Raw genomic sequence first — 14,312 nt, forward strand, 5'->3', positions numbered from 1 at the left:
GGTAATCACAGTTTCAGACTCTGAGCGTCGTCAAGCAGTTGCGGTGCTAACATGCTAACCCGCTAACCCGGGAGAGTTTACCGGCGATAAAACCGAACAACGAACAACGGAAACGGCAGAAAACAGTCGTCTGTGAGCGAAGACCAGCCGCAGTGACTGATGGGAAACTGAGGAGAAAGTTTCCAACTGTTAACAGTCTCGGTTAACCTGCCTGCTAGCTCTGCCGCTAGGCTGCTAACGGCTAACCGGGCTGTAAGCAGTTTAAAAAGTTTGGGGAGCTAGCCGCTGAGGTGAGAGAGGCCAGGAATTAGACGGACCCATGACGGTGGAGGGAGTCCGACACTCCCCGATCCTGTCTGCCCTGTTCAGGATGACCGCGGAGGACACCGAGCTGCTGGGAGCCGCTCAGTTCATCAGAGGTAACAACTGTGACGGGTCTATTAACGTGCACTTTATTAATCTAAACTTTCTTAACGTGCACTTTATTAATCTAAACTTTATTCATATACATTTTATTAATATAAACTTTCTTAACGTGCACTTTATTAATCTAAACTTTATTAACGTCCACTTTATTAATCTAAACTTTATTCATATACATTTTATTATATACATTTTATTAATATAAACTTTATTAATATGCATTTTACTAATATAAACTTTATTAATGTACATTTTATTAATATACATTTTATTAATCTAAACTTTATTAATATACATTTTATTAATATAAACTTTATTAATCTAAACTTTATTAATATACATTTTATTAATATAAACTTTATTAATATAAACGTTATTAATGTACATTTTATTAATATACATTTTATTAATAAAAACGTTATTAATGTACATTTTATTAATATAAACTTTATTAATGTACATTTTATTAATGTACATTTTATTAATATAAACTTCATAAATATATTTTGTTAATATAAACTTTATTAATGTACATTTTATTAATGTACATTTTATTAATATACACTTCATAAATATATTTTGTTAATATAAACTTTATTAATGTACATTTTATTAATAGAAACTTTATTAATGTACATTTTATTAATATAAACTTTATTAATATATATTTTGTTAATATAAACTTTATTAATGTACATTTTATTAATATAAACTTTATTAATGTACATTTTATTTATTTTAACTTTATTAATGTACATTTTATTAATATAAACTTAATGTACATTTTATTAATATAAACTTTATTAATGTACTGAAACTGAATAATCACACAAACAATGATGAGAGATCATATCAGGAGGAAGTCAGCATCCTGCAGCGTGATGCTCAACGTCAGCTGCACCAAGCTGATGGTTGATTTTAGAAAGAGGAGGCCGAGACACACCTGTCTACCTCAGTGGAGCTGAGGTGTTGCAGGTGAACACTGAGAGCCTGTCTTGGTCATCACACATCTCAACACTGGTTAAAAAGGCTCAACTTCCTCCTGAAACTTAAGAAGGCTAAACTTTTAATGAGGAGCAACAGAAGCGTCTGTCCAATAAAGACATTATTGTAAATAATAATAAATACAGTGAGTCAGTGTGCTGCTGTAGACTGTGGTCTGTTTACACGCCTGCCTTCATGAGATCAACCTGTGTGAGAAGATTCAAAAACATACAACAGAATAAAAACAAACTAAACTGTTTATTTCATACTTTCAGCTTCTTTTCTTGTTTCTAAGGTGTTTAAATGTCAGATGGTTTATTCTCTCAAGACATGTTGAAAATGTAACAACTAAAATTTAAACAATAAATCTGTGACATGAGTTACTAAGAAATATGTAACATGCTCAGAACACTTAAACAAACCCAGTGTGTGTAGCACTAAGTGTAATCTGTAATAAATATAGATTATACATTTCTTAGAATGATGAACCTAAACATGTACAGGGTTTCCCCCGGTGTATTATAAGCCTGGCGGGCCAAGGCCAAAAAAACACGCTTGGGCACCGGTGGGCCGCTGGTGGGCCGCTGGTGGGCCGCTGGTGGGCCACCCTACCACCGGGCTTAACAAGTTTTCTGGGGGCAACCCTGATGTAATAAAGCACAAAAAGGACAAACAAGGACGATCAGCTGACGGCAGGTGTTCATCTGGTTCTTGACTCAGAGGCAGACTGTCGATCTGATCTGTGTTCAGTTTTTATCACATTTAACCCTGTGTGTGTGTGTGTGTGTGTGTGTGTGTGTGTGTGTGTGTGTGTGTGTGTGTGTGTGATAGAGCGTCTATACTTCGCCACGTTACGCAGTAAACCTAAAAGCACCGCCAACACTCACTACTTCTGCACCGACGACGAGTTCCTCTACGAAAAGTAAGTCAACAATTTTAGATTGTTTTTTGTTGCTTTCTTTCAGCACAGATGATTTTGCCATGTTTAGTCTGTGATCGTTGGTTTTATGATGTGATAACTCTTTTTGACTTTTACAATATGATTGATGTCATGAGTGATATAATCTCTATGATGTGTTAGCAGTGTACCACACTTAGGCCTTATTGTCCAATGTAAATCATTTATGAACAATATAAATGTAACAATAACTTGTTTCAGCAGTCAGTCAAAGAGGAGACCTGCCACCTAGTGACTGTTTGTTGTAACCGCAGTGTGCTGTGATGGTCATGTAGCTGTGTGATGGTCATGTAGCTGTGTGTGATGGTCATGTAGCTGTGATGGTCATGTAGCTGTGTGTGATGGTCATGTAGCTGTGATGGTCATGTAGCTGTATGATGGTCATGTAGCTGTGTGATGGTCATGTAGCTGTGTGTGATGGTCATGTAGCTGTATGTGATGGTCATGTAGCTGTATGATGGTCATGTAGCTGTGTGTGATGGTCATGTAGCTGTGATGGTCATGTAGCTGTGATGGTCATGTAGCTGTGTGTGATGGTCATATAGCTGTGATGGTCATGTAGCTGTGATGGTCATGTAGCTGTGTGATGGTCATGTAGCTGTGATGGTCATGTAGCTGTGTGTGATGGCCATGTAGCTGTATGATGGTCATGTAGCTGTGTGTGATGGTCATGTAGCTGTGATGGTCATGTAGCTGTGATGGTCATGTAGCTGTGTGTGATGGTCATATAGCTGTGATGGTCATGTAGCTGTGTGATGGCCATGTAGCTGTGTGATGGTCAAGTAGCTGTGTGATGGTCATGTAGCTGTGTGTGATGGTCATGTAGCTGTGATGGTCATGTAGCTGTGTGATGGTCATGTAGCTGTGTGATGGTCATGTAGCTGTGATGGTCATGTAGCTGTGTGATGGTCATGTAGCTGTGATGGTCATGTAGCTGTGTGATGGTCATGTAGCTGTGTGATGGTCATGTAGCTGTGATGGTCATGTAGCTGTGTGATGGTCATGTAGCTGTGTGATGGTCATGTAGCTGTGATGGTCATGTAGCTGTGTGATGGTCATGTAGCTGTGATGGTCATGTAGCTGTGATGGTCATGTAGCTGTGTGATGGTCATGTAGCTGTGATGGTCATGTAGCTGTGTGATGGTCATGTAGCTGTGATGGTCATGTAGCTGTGTGATGGTCATGTAGCTGTGATGGTCATGTAGCTGTGTGATGGTCATGTAGCTGTGATGGTCATGTAGCTGTCTGATGGTCATGTAGCTGTGATGGTCATGTAGCTGTGATGGTCATGTAGCTGTCTGATGGTCATGTAGCTGTGATGGTCATGTAGCTGTGATGGTCATGTAGCTGTGATGGTCATGTAGCTGTGTGATGGTCATGTAGCTGTGTGATGGTCATGTAGCTGTGATGGTCATGTAGCTGTGTGATGGTCATGTAGCTGTGTGATGGTCATGTAGCTGTGTGATGGTCATGTAGCTGTGATGGTCATGTAGCTGTGTGATGGTCATGTAGCTGTGATGGTCATGTAGCTGTGTGATGGTCATGTAGCTGTGTGATGGTCATGTAGCTGTGATGGTCATGTAGCTGTGATGGTCATGTAGCTGTGTGATGGTCATGTAGCTGTGATGGTCATGTAGCTGTGTGATGGTCATGTAGCTGTGTGATGGTCATGTAGCTGTGATGGTCATGTAGCTGTGATGGTCATGTAGCTGTGATGGTCATGTAGCTGTGTGATGGTCATGTAGCTGTGATGGTCATGTAGCTGTGATGGTCATGTAGCTGTGTGATGGTCATGTAGCTGTGATGGTCATGTAGCTGTGTGATGGTCATGTAGCTGTGTGATGGTCATGTAGCTGTGATGGTCATGTAGCTGTGTGATGGTCATGTAGCTGTGATGGTCATGTAGCTGTGTGATGGTCATGTAGCTGTGATGGTCATGTAGCTGTGTGATGGTCATGTAGCTGTGTGTGATGGTCATGTAGCTGTGATGGTCATGTAGCTGTGATGGTCATGTAGCTGTGTGATGGTCATGTAGCTGTGATGGTCATGTAGCTGTGATGGTCATGTAGCTGTGTGATGGTCATGTAGCTGTGTGATGGTCATGTAGCTGTGTGTGATGGTCATGTAGCTGTGATGGTCATGTAGCTGTGATGGTCATGTAGCTGTGTGATGGTCATGTAGCTGTGATGGTCATGTAGCTGTGATGGTCATGTAGCTGTGATGGTCATGTAGCTGTCTGATGGTCCAGTTCTCTGAATAAATGTTTAAATCCAGGTTTCACCACTGAATGAGAAAGGTCGAGATCCCAGTTCAGGACTGGGTTCAGTGTTTAGGATTTGGTCAGAGATAAAAGAATCTTTGATAAGAGAAAATATTTCTGGAATTGAAGTTGTGACTTTCACTGTCTGCTGCTCATCACATCACTTTACATTTCAGCCCTCAGACAATGAGCAGCTGTGTTTGACCTGTGTGTGTGTGTGTGTGTGTGTGTGTGTGTGTCTAGTTTTTATACAGACTTTGGTCCTCTGAATCTGGCCATGTTGTACCGATACTGCTGCAAACTCAACAAGAAGCTCAAGGTGAGTTGCAGCTGCTGCTGCTGCTGCCTCTCCCCCGACAGGAATGATCAGAATGTAACACACACACATCACTACACACACATCACTATACACACATCAATACCGCACATGGCTACACACACATCACTATACACACATCAATACCGCACATGGCTACACACACATCACTATACACACATCACTACACACACATCACTACACACACATCACTACACACACATCACTATACACACATCAATACCGCACATGGCTACACACACATCACTACTCACATCACTACACACACATCACTACTCACATCACTACACACACATCACTACACACACATCACTATACACACATCAATACCGCACATGGCTACACACACACATCACTATACACATCACTACACACACATCACTACTCACATCACTACACACATCAATACCGCACATGGCTACACACACATCACTACTCACATCACTACACACACATCACTACTCACATCACTACACACATCAATACCGCACATGGCTACACACACACATCACTATACACATCACTACACACACATGACTACATACACATCACTATACACACATCACTACACACATCACTACACACATCACTATACACACATCACTATACACACATCACTACACACACATCACTATACACACACACATCTATACACACACATCACTATACACACATCACTACACACACATCTACACACATCACTACACACATCACTATACACACATCACTATACACATCACTACACACACATGACTACATACACATCACTATACACATCACTATACACACATCACTACACACACATCTACACACATCACTACACACATCACTACACACACATCACTATACACACACACATCTATACACACACATCACTATACACACATCACTACACACACATCTACACACATCACTACACACATCACTATACACACATCACTATACACATCACTACACACATCACTACACACATCACTATACACACATCACTATACACACACACATCTATACACACACATCGCTATACACACACATCACTACACACATCGCTATACACACATCACTACACACATCACTATACACACATCACTATACACATCACTATACACACATCACTACACACATCACTACACACATCACTATACACACATCACTATACACATCACTATACACACATCACTACACACATCACTATACACACATCACTATACACACACACATCTATACACACACATCGCTATACACACACATCACTACACACATCGCTATACACACACACATCTATACACACACACATCTATACACACATCACTACACGCATCACACACACAACACACACACATCACACTCACACACACACACACTTGTACAAACACACACACACACATCACACACTCACACACACACACACTCGTACAAACACACACATCACACACACTTGTACAAACACACACTCACACACACACACACACTCGTACAAACACACACATCACACACACTTGTACAAACACACACATCACACATACACACATCACACACACACACACTGTGTATAAACTGTACAAAGTTGTTGCCCTCAGTGTTTATTTCTGTTGCCATGGCGAGGACATTCCTCTGTTTAACTGTCACTCGTCATGGCGACCGGCTGACTGGACGGTCTGGATTCACACCCTGTCATCAGCCTCGTTAATTCTTACCTAATGAGCTCGTCCTGCTGACAGGTGACTGCACAGTGTACCTGTCCAGGTGGAAACACCTGAGGCACAGAGCATCATGGGACAGCTGTGTGACGGCTTTATCTGCCATCACTCAGTGATTAACAACCTGACCCTGCAGCCAACAGGCAGAGGTCATATCTGATTGGTCCACACATCTGAAGGCCTGACTCACCTGAGTGATGTCAAAGTTCAGAGTGCTCCACACATTCAAACCAGACCTCATTAGCTTCAGTCACTATGGCGGTAGAATCGTGTAATATTGCGTGCGCACGTATCAACTGAACGTGTCACACACGCGTGCTTTGACGCCTGTGCAGCGAGCAGCGCCTGACGAGTAATGTAGTTACCTCATTGACTTATAATGGTCCCCCCTTCACGCGCATGTTGACGCGTGATGACTGCTGCACGCCGGTAATCACATGATGCGTAGTGAGTACGCGTAACATTCATGCGTTTTTTTGCGAACGCACGCATTAACGCTCGCATGAAGTTAATTGAACATTTTTGTCACGCGCTCACACGTACGTGGAAATGACGTGCGCAAACTACGTCACGCGTAACAAGAAGCAGCACACGTCTGTCTGTCACTGTTTGACAAATGTTGTTACGCGTTCACACACACGTGCGGTCGCAGATTCTGATGCACGACCGGAAGTTGATCTGCACCGTGCGCACCACTCCGCGTACATGAACGCCTCGCGTAGTTGTTTGTTCCACTTTCATCCAGTAGATGGTGCCATCGATCAATACGAGATACAGACATACAGGCTCACACACACACACACACACACACACACACACACACACACACACACACACACAGGCTTCTGCAGGACATGATTCATGTGTTCAGTGGAGACAGAGAAAGAGTTCTGCTGCTGTTTCTTTACTTTGCTTCTCACATAAGACACAAAATCAATGACAAACATGTGTAAGTTAACCACGCCCCCCGCAGGTGATCAGTTCATTGAGACCTGCTGGGACCGCTGGAGAGGTGCGTTAGGTTTGTGCACCTCAACAGCTGCAACACACTCCCGGCCGATGAGTCTAATTGTATTTATATTATTAGTTGTAGCCTAACTGGGAAAACACGGGCAGAAACATAGTGACCTTGATACTGTTTGTTTTTTTGTTAGTTGTGCACGTCCCGTGACGGGCATGCGGTTCTTAGCAGGCAGGCACTTCTCGGCATAACAAGTCTGAAGCCTAATTTTGTATTTACTTCAATATCAGCCATTTTTAAATAAAATATTTGAGTGAATAAATTATGGTAAAGCTCACTAGGCAAGACAAGTTTATTTGTATAGTACATTTCAACAACAAAGCAATTCAAAGTGCATTACATAAAATATACAGCAAGTAAAAGCAATAGGCATCATAAAAAAGACAATCACATTAATGTAACTACAATTAAGTATATGGGACAGGAGACAGATATAAAAACTAAACAAGGCAGATAAAACAGAATAAAAGTTGCAGTGCAGTGTGAGAAGAAGGCTCAGATTTGATTTAATCAAAGGCAGCAAACAGAAAAGTCTTCATCCTGATTTAAGGAAACTTGACAACATAACACGGAGGCTCCCGTTGTGGGTGATGGTCGGCTATCGGCCCACGGCTCCAGCGCTTCACTCGGACTGTATTTCCTTTCCTTTATGGTCCTGACAACTGCTGCTGTCGGGGGCAGGAGGCTAACGTTACACAGTTGAGCCCGAGAGGAGGGGCCCAGATTGAATGTTTTGTTTACAAACTGCAACAAGCAATACTCCAGACTCTACTTTTAAACATACACAACACAAATGACCTACAGTATATATTTATAAAGTATTAACCATCTTTCCCAGTCACCTTTCTTCTTCTTCTCCTCCTTCTTCTCCTCCTTCTCCTCCTTCTTCTTCTTCTTCTTCTTCTTCTTCTTCTTCTTCTTTTGAAATTCTGGCAGGCAGTGTATGGCTCACTGCTGCCTCCCCTGGTTGACTACAATTCAATAAAATGAAAAGGCCAACTACGTGAGGCGTTCATGTGCGCGGACTGGTGCGCGCCGATGCAGAGCAACTTCCGGTTGCGTAGCATCAGAAACTGCGACCGCGTGTGTGTGTGTGTGAACGCGTAACATAATTTGTCAAACAGTGACAGACAGACGTGCACACGCTGCTTCATACATACACAGCTTCTTGTTACGCGTGAAATACAATCTGTACCCAACAACGCACTAGGGCTGCTCGATTATGGAAAAAATCATAATCACGATTATTTAAACGATTATTTTTGAGTTTGGAATCATGATGCATTTATTCAGCATTTCTCTCAAAAAAATACATGAAATGTTCAAATCGAAAAATACAAAATGTTCAAATTGAAGATAATGTACAAATATGTTATGTAATAACTGTTCTGCAGTTTCTATAAAACATTTAATGAATAAAATAATATACTTAGAAAATCAAATAAGACAAACGATAGGGTGCATATCTTTAGCTAAAAAGTATCCAATGGCAGCTGTTATTTTCTCGTGCCTGTCCGAATTTTACGGATAAGGAGTCGCATTATACATATAGTACATATAGTAACGTAGTAACTGGTCGTGTCTTTGGCAACTTAGGAGGAAAAAAATACTGCAGTTATACGTGAAGTGTCTGTCCGACTGACTCTTCGTCACATTTCTGCCCGAAAAACAGCGTCTGTCCCCGGCAAAAAACTTTAACTCACCAAGTGTTTGTCGCGGTGATTCAGCCCTCCGACCGAGACTTAGCGAACTTTCCCCCAGAAAACAGCCTCCCTCCCCCTGAGTGACAGTCAGACAGCTTCCTGTTGACTGATGGCGATCATGTAATTATGTATTTAGAGAAAAACGTAACTTGAGTGTCAGTCAGCACGGCCGCGGTGAACGATTTGGGGGAGGGACTGAATTGCGCATGCGCGTCTCTTTCAGAAAATCTCTCGGCTTACTGTACAACGAAAAATGCTAAATAAATCGTTTCAATTCGATTATATTAGTTTGGAGATCGTTTGACCCAAAAATCGAAATCACGATCAAAATTCGATTAATTGCACAGCCCTACGACGCACGCATGCGCACGCACACGTTGCTGCGTGTCTCTCTGGTTGTTTTGACATCGATTTGCTGTCATACAGTCACTGTTGTACTGCGTGCACGCACGCACACACACACACACATCACTACACTTCACACACGCACACACACACACACATCACTACACATCACACACGCGCACACACACATCACTACACACATCACTACACATCACTACACATCATATCACTACACATCACACACACACATCACTACACATCACACACGCACACATCACTACACACATCACTACACATCACACACACACATCACTACACATCACACACGCACACATCACTACACATCACACACACACATCACTACACATCACACACACACATCACTACACATCACACACACACACACACATCACTACACATCACACACACACATCACTACACATCACACACACACACACACACACATCACTACACACATCACTACACATCACATCACACACACACATCACTACACATCACATCACACACACACATCACTACACATCACACACGCACACACACACACATCACTACACACACATCACTACACATCACACACGCACACACACACACATCACTACACACATCGCATCACTGCACATCACACACACACATCACACACACATCACACACGCACACACACACACATCACTACACACATCGCATCACTGCACATCACACACACACATCACACACACATCACTACACATCACACACATATCACTACACACATCTCACACACATCACTACACACATCACACACATCACACACATATCACTACACACATCTCACACACATCACTACACACATCACACACACATCACATCACACACATCACACACACACTATGAAGGTATATCAATGTCAAAACAACCAGAGATGCGCAGCAACGTGTGTGTGCACGCATGAGAATTTTGTTGTGCGTGCGTGTGTTGTTACGTGCAGACTGTATTTCACGCGTAACAAGAAGCTGCGTGCGCACGTCTGTCTGTCACTGTTTGACAAATGTTGTCACGCGTTCACACACGCGTGCGGTCGCAGTTTCTGATGTGCGACCGGAAGTTGATCTGCACCGTGCGCAGCACACCGCGTACTTGGACGCCTCGCGTAGTTGTTCTGTGTTCCATGTTCATCCAGTAGATGGAGCCATCGATCCAATACGAGATACAGACATACAGGCTTTTACATGACATGATTCATTTGTTCCATGAAGACAGAGAAAGAGTTCTGTTGCTGTTTCTTTACTTTGTTTCTCACATAAGACACAAAATCAATGACAAACATTTGTAAGTTAACCACGCCCCCCGCAGGTGATCAGTTCATTGAGAACTGCTGGGACCGCTGGAGAGGTGCGTTAGGTTTGTGCACCTCAATAGCTGCAACACACTCCCGGCAGATGAGTCTTTTTGTATCTATCACCTTTCTTCTTCTTCTTCTTCTTCTTCTTCTTCTTCTTCTTCTTCTTCTTCTTCTTCTTTTGAGATGCTGGCAGCAGTGTCTGGCTCACTGCTGCCTCCCCTGGTTGACGACACTTCAATAAAATGAAAAGGCCGACTACGCGAGGCGTTCACGTACGCGGTGTGTTGCGCACGGTGCAGATCAACTTCCGGTCGCACATCAGAAACTGCGACCGCACGCGTGTGTGAACGCGTGACAACATTTGTCAAACAGTGACAGACAGACGTGCGCACGCTGCTTCATACGCACGCAGCATCTTGTTACACGTGACATAGTTTGCGCACGTCATTTCCGCCTACATGTGAGCGTGTGACAAAAATGTTCAATTATCTTCATGCGTGCGTGCGTGCGTGCGTTCGCATAAAAACGCATGAATGTTACGCGTAGTCACTACGCGTCGTGTGATTACCGGCGTGCAGCAGTCATACGCGTGAACGTGCGTGTGAACGGGGGACCATTATAAGTCAATGAGGAAACTACATTACACGTCAGGCGCTGCTCGCTGCGCAGGCGTCAAAGCACGCGCGTGTGACACGTTCAGTTGATAGGTGCGCACGCATTATGACACGATTCTACCGCCATACACACATCACACACACACACATCACACACACACACATCACACACACATCACATCACACACACACATCACACACACATCACATCACACACACATCACACACACATCACATCACACACATCACACACACACACACATCACACACACATCACATCACACACACATCACACACACATCACATCACACACATCACACACACACACACATCACACACACATCACATCACACACACACATCACACACACATCACATCACACACACATCACACACACACACATCACACACATATCACATCACACACACATCACACACACACACACACACACACATCACACACACACACATCACACACACATCACACACACATCACATCACTACACACATCACATCACTACACACATCACACACATCACACACACACATCACACACACATCACATCACACACACATCACATCACTACACACATCACTACACACATCACACACACATCACACACACATCATACACACACACATCACACACACACATCACACACACATCACTACACACATCACACACACATCATACACACACACATCACACACACACACATCACACACACATCACACACACATCATACACACACACATCACACACACATCACATCACACACACATCACTACACATCACACACACATCACACACACATCACACACATCACACACACATCACACACACATCACACACACATCACATCACACACACATCACTACACATCACACACACATCACACACACATCACACACATCACACACACATCACACACATCACACACACATCACACACACATCACACACACACACACACACAGTTTAACAGTGAGTCTCTAATAATAAACTGGTAATAACAGACAGGTGACAGTTTGACGGCTCAGTGTGAGGATGTGCTGAAGCTTGTTTTCACACACACACATCACTACACATCACTACACATCACACACACACACACACACACACATCACACACACACACAGTTTAACAGTGAGTCTCTAATAATAAACTGGTAATAACAGACAGGTGACAGTTTGACGGCTCAGTGTGAGGATGTGCTGAAGCTTGTTTTCACACACACACATCACTACACATCACTACACATCACACACACACACACACACACACACACACACACACACACACACACACACACAGTTTAACAGTGAGTCTCTAATAACAGACAGGTGACAGTTTGACGGCTCAGTGTGAGGATGTGCTGAAGCCTGTTTTCACACACAAACATCACTACACACATCACACACACATCACTACACACATCACACACACATCACTACACACTCAGCGTGAGGATGTGCTGAAGCCTGTTTTCACACACAAACATCACTACACACATCACACACACATCACTACACACATCACACACACATCACTACACACATCACACTCACATCACTACACACTCAGTGTGAGGATGTGCTGAAGCCTGTTTTCACACACACACATCACTACACACATCACACACACATCACTACACACTCAGTGTGAGGATGTGCTGAAGCTTGTTTTCCGTCTGACTCTATTACTGTAGTTTGAGCTTTTGGTGTCAGCTCTGTTATTGATTATCAATCACTTCATTATTTGATCTTTGAAATATCATAAAATGGATCAAAGTGTCCAAACAGACTCAGGTTAAACTCAGAGGACAGAGGGGGGGGCTGCCCGTGTAAAGTGATTGATTGTTTCAGTCATTTATCAATACAGTTGATTAATTTTCTGCCGATCGGCTCGTTGACTGATCCTCCTGAATCATGTGACGTTTCTTCTTCTGCAGTCGTTCACTCTGACCAGGAAGAGGATCGTTCACTACACCAGCTTCGACCAGAGGAAGAGATCCAATGCTGCCGTGCTGATTGGAGGCTACGCTGTGAGTCATCATCACACCACTTCCTGTTTCAGCAGCACACAGAACTCCTATTGGTCAGCGAGTGAAGAGTTAAGCAGGGGGTAACAGTACAGGCAGCAGCACACTTCCTGTTTACATCCCTAAAGTGTGAATCTCACTCAAACCAGGAGCATGATTATCTTTCTTATATTAGAGGGATAAAGAACAATAACAGTGAGACAGTGGATGAATATGAACTGTTGTTGTTGTTGTTGTTGTTTACATTTACTGAGTGTGTCATTAATCTGCCGCTGAAGATATTCATGTTTTATATGATGTCTTCTATAAATGTTACAGACTTTAAATCATAACCGACTGTATCTTCATCACAGCCGGCTAAATATAGGTGTGTGTGTGTGTCTGTGTGTGTGTCTGTGTGTGTGTGTGTCTGTGTGTGTGTGTGTGTTGAATATCTGATGCTGTTGAAACAGAAGATGATTGTGTGAAGGTCTGATGTAATCGGATGTGCTGACAGTCATCACTGAGGTTTATCATTATCATATCATTTGAATAAATGTTAATAAATACACATTCATTTTAGTGATTTGAGTTTTAATCTCAAGATAT

The 14,312-nt window shown here is 42.8% G+C and overlaps 1 protein-coding gene across 3 annotated transcripts in view; it reads left to right on the forward strand.

Moving 5' to 3' along the window:
- cdc14ab (cell division cycle 14Ab) overlaps positions 1-14,312 on the forward strand; it is a 30,336-nt gene continuing 16,024 nt past the window's right edge. For all 3 annotated transcript variants that reach the window (XM_084354478.1, XM_084354480.1, XM_084354479.1), the window contains exons 1-4: positions 1-419; positions 2,239-2,329; positions 4,869-4,944; positions 13,635-13,727. In XM_084354478.1, coding sequence (XP_084210604.1) covers positions 320-419; positions 2,239-2,329; positions 4,869-4,944; positions 13,635-13,727 — 360 coding nt within the window. In that variant the 5' untranslated portion in view covers positions 1-319. The remainder of the gene's footprint in view (positions 420-2,238; positions 2,330-4,868; positions 4,945-13,634; positions 13,728-14,312) is intronic.

Source organism: Pagrus pagrus (genome assembly GCF_965226575.1).
Source record: "Pagrus pagrus genome assembly, chromosome: 6".
Lineage (NCBI taxonomy): Eukaryota > Metazoa > Chordata > Actinopteri > Spariformes > Sparidae > Pagrus > Pagrus pagrus.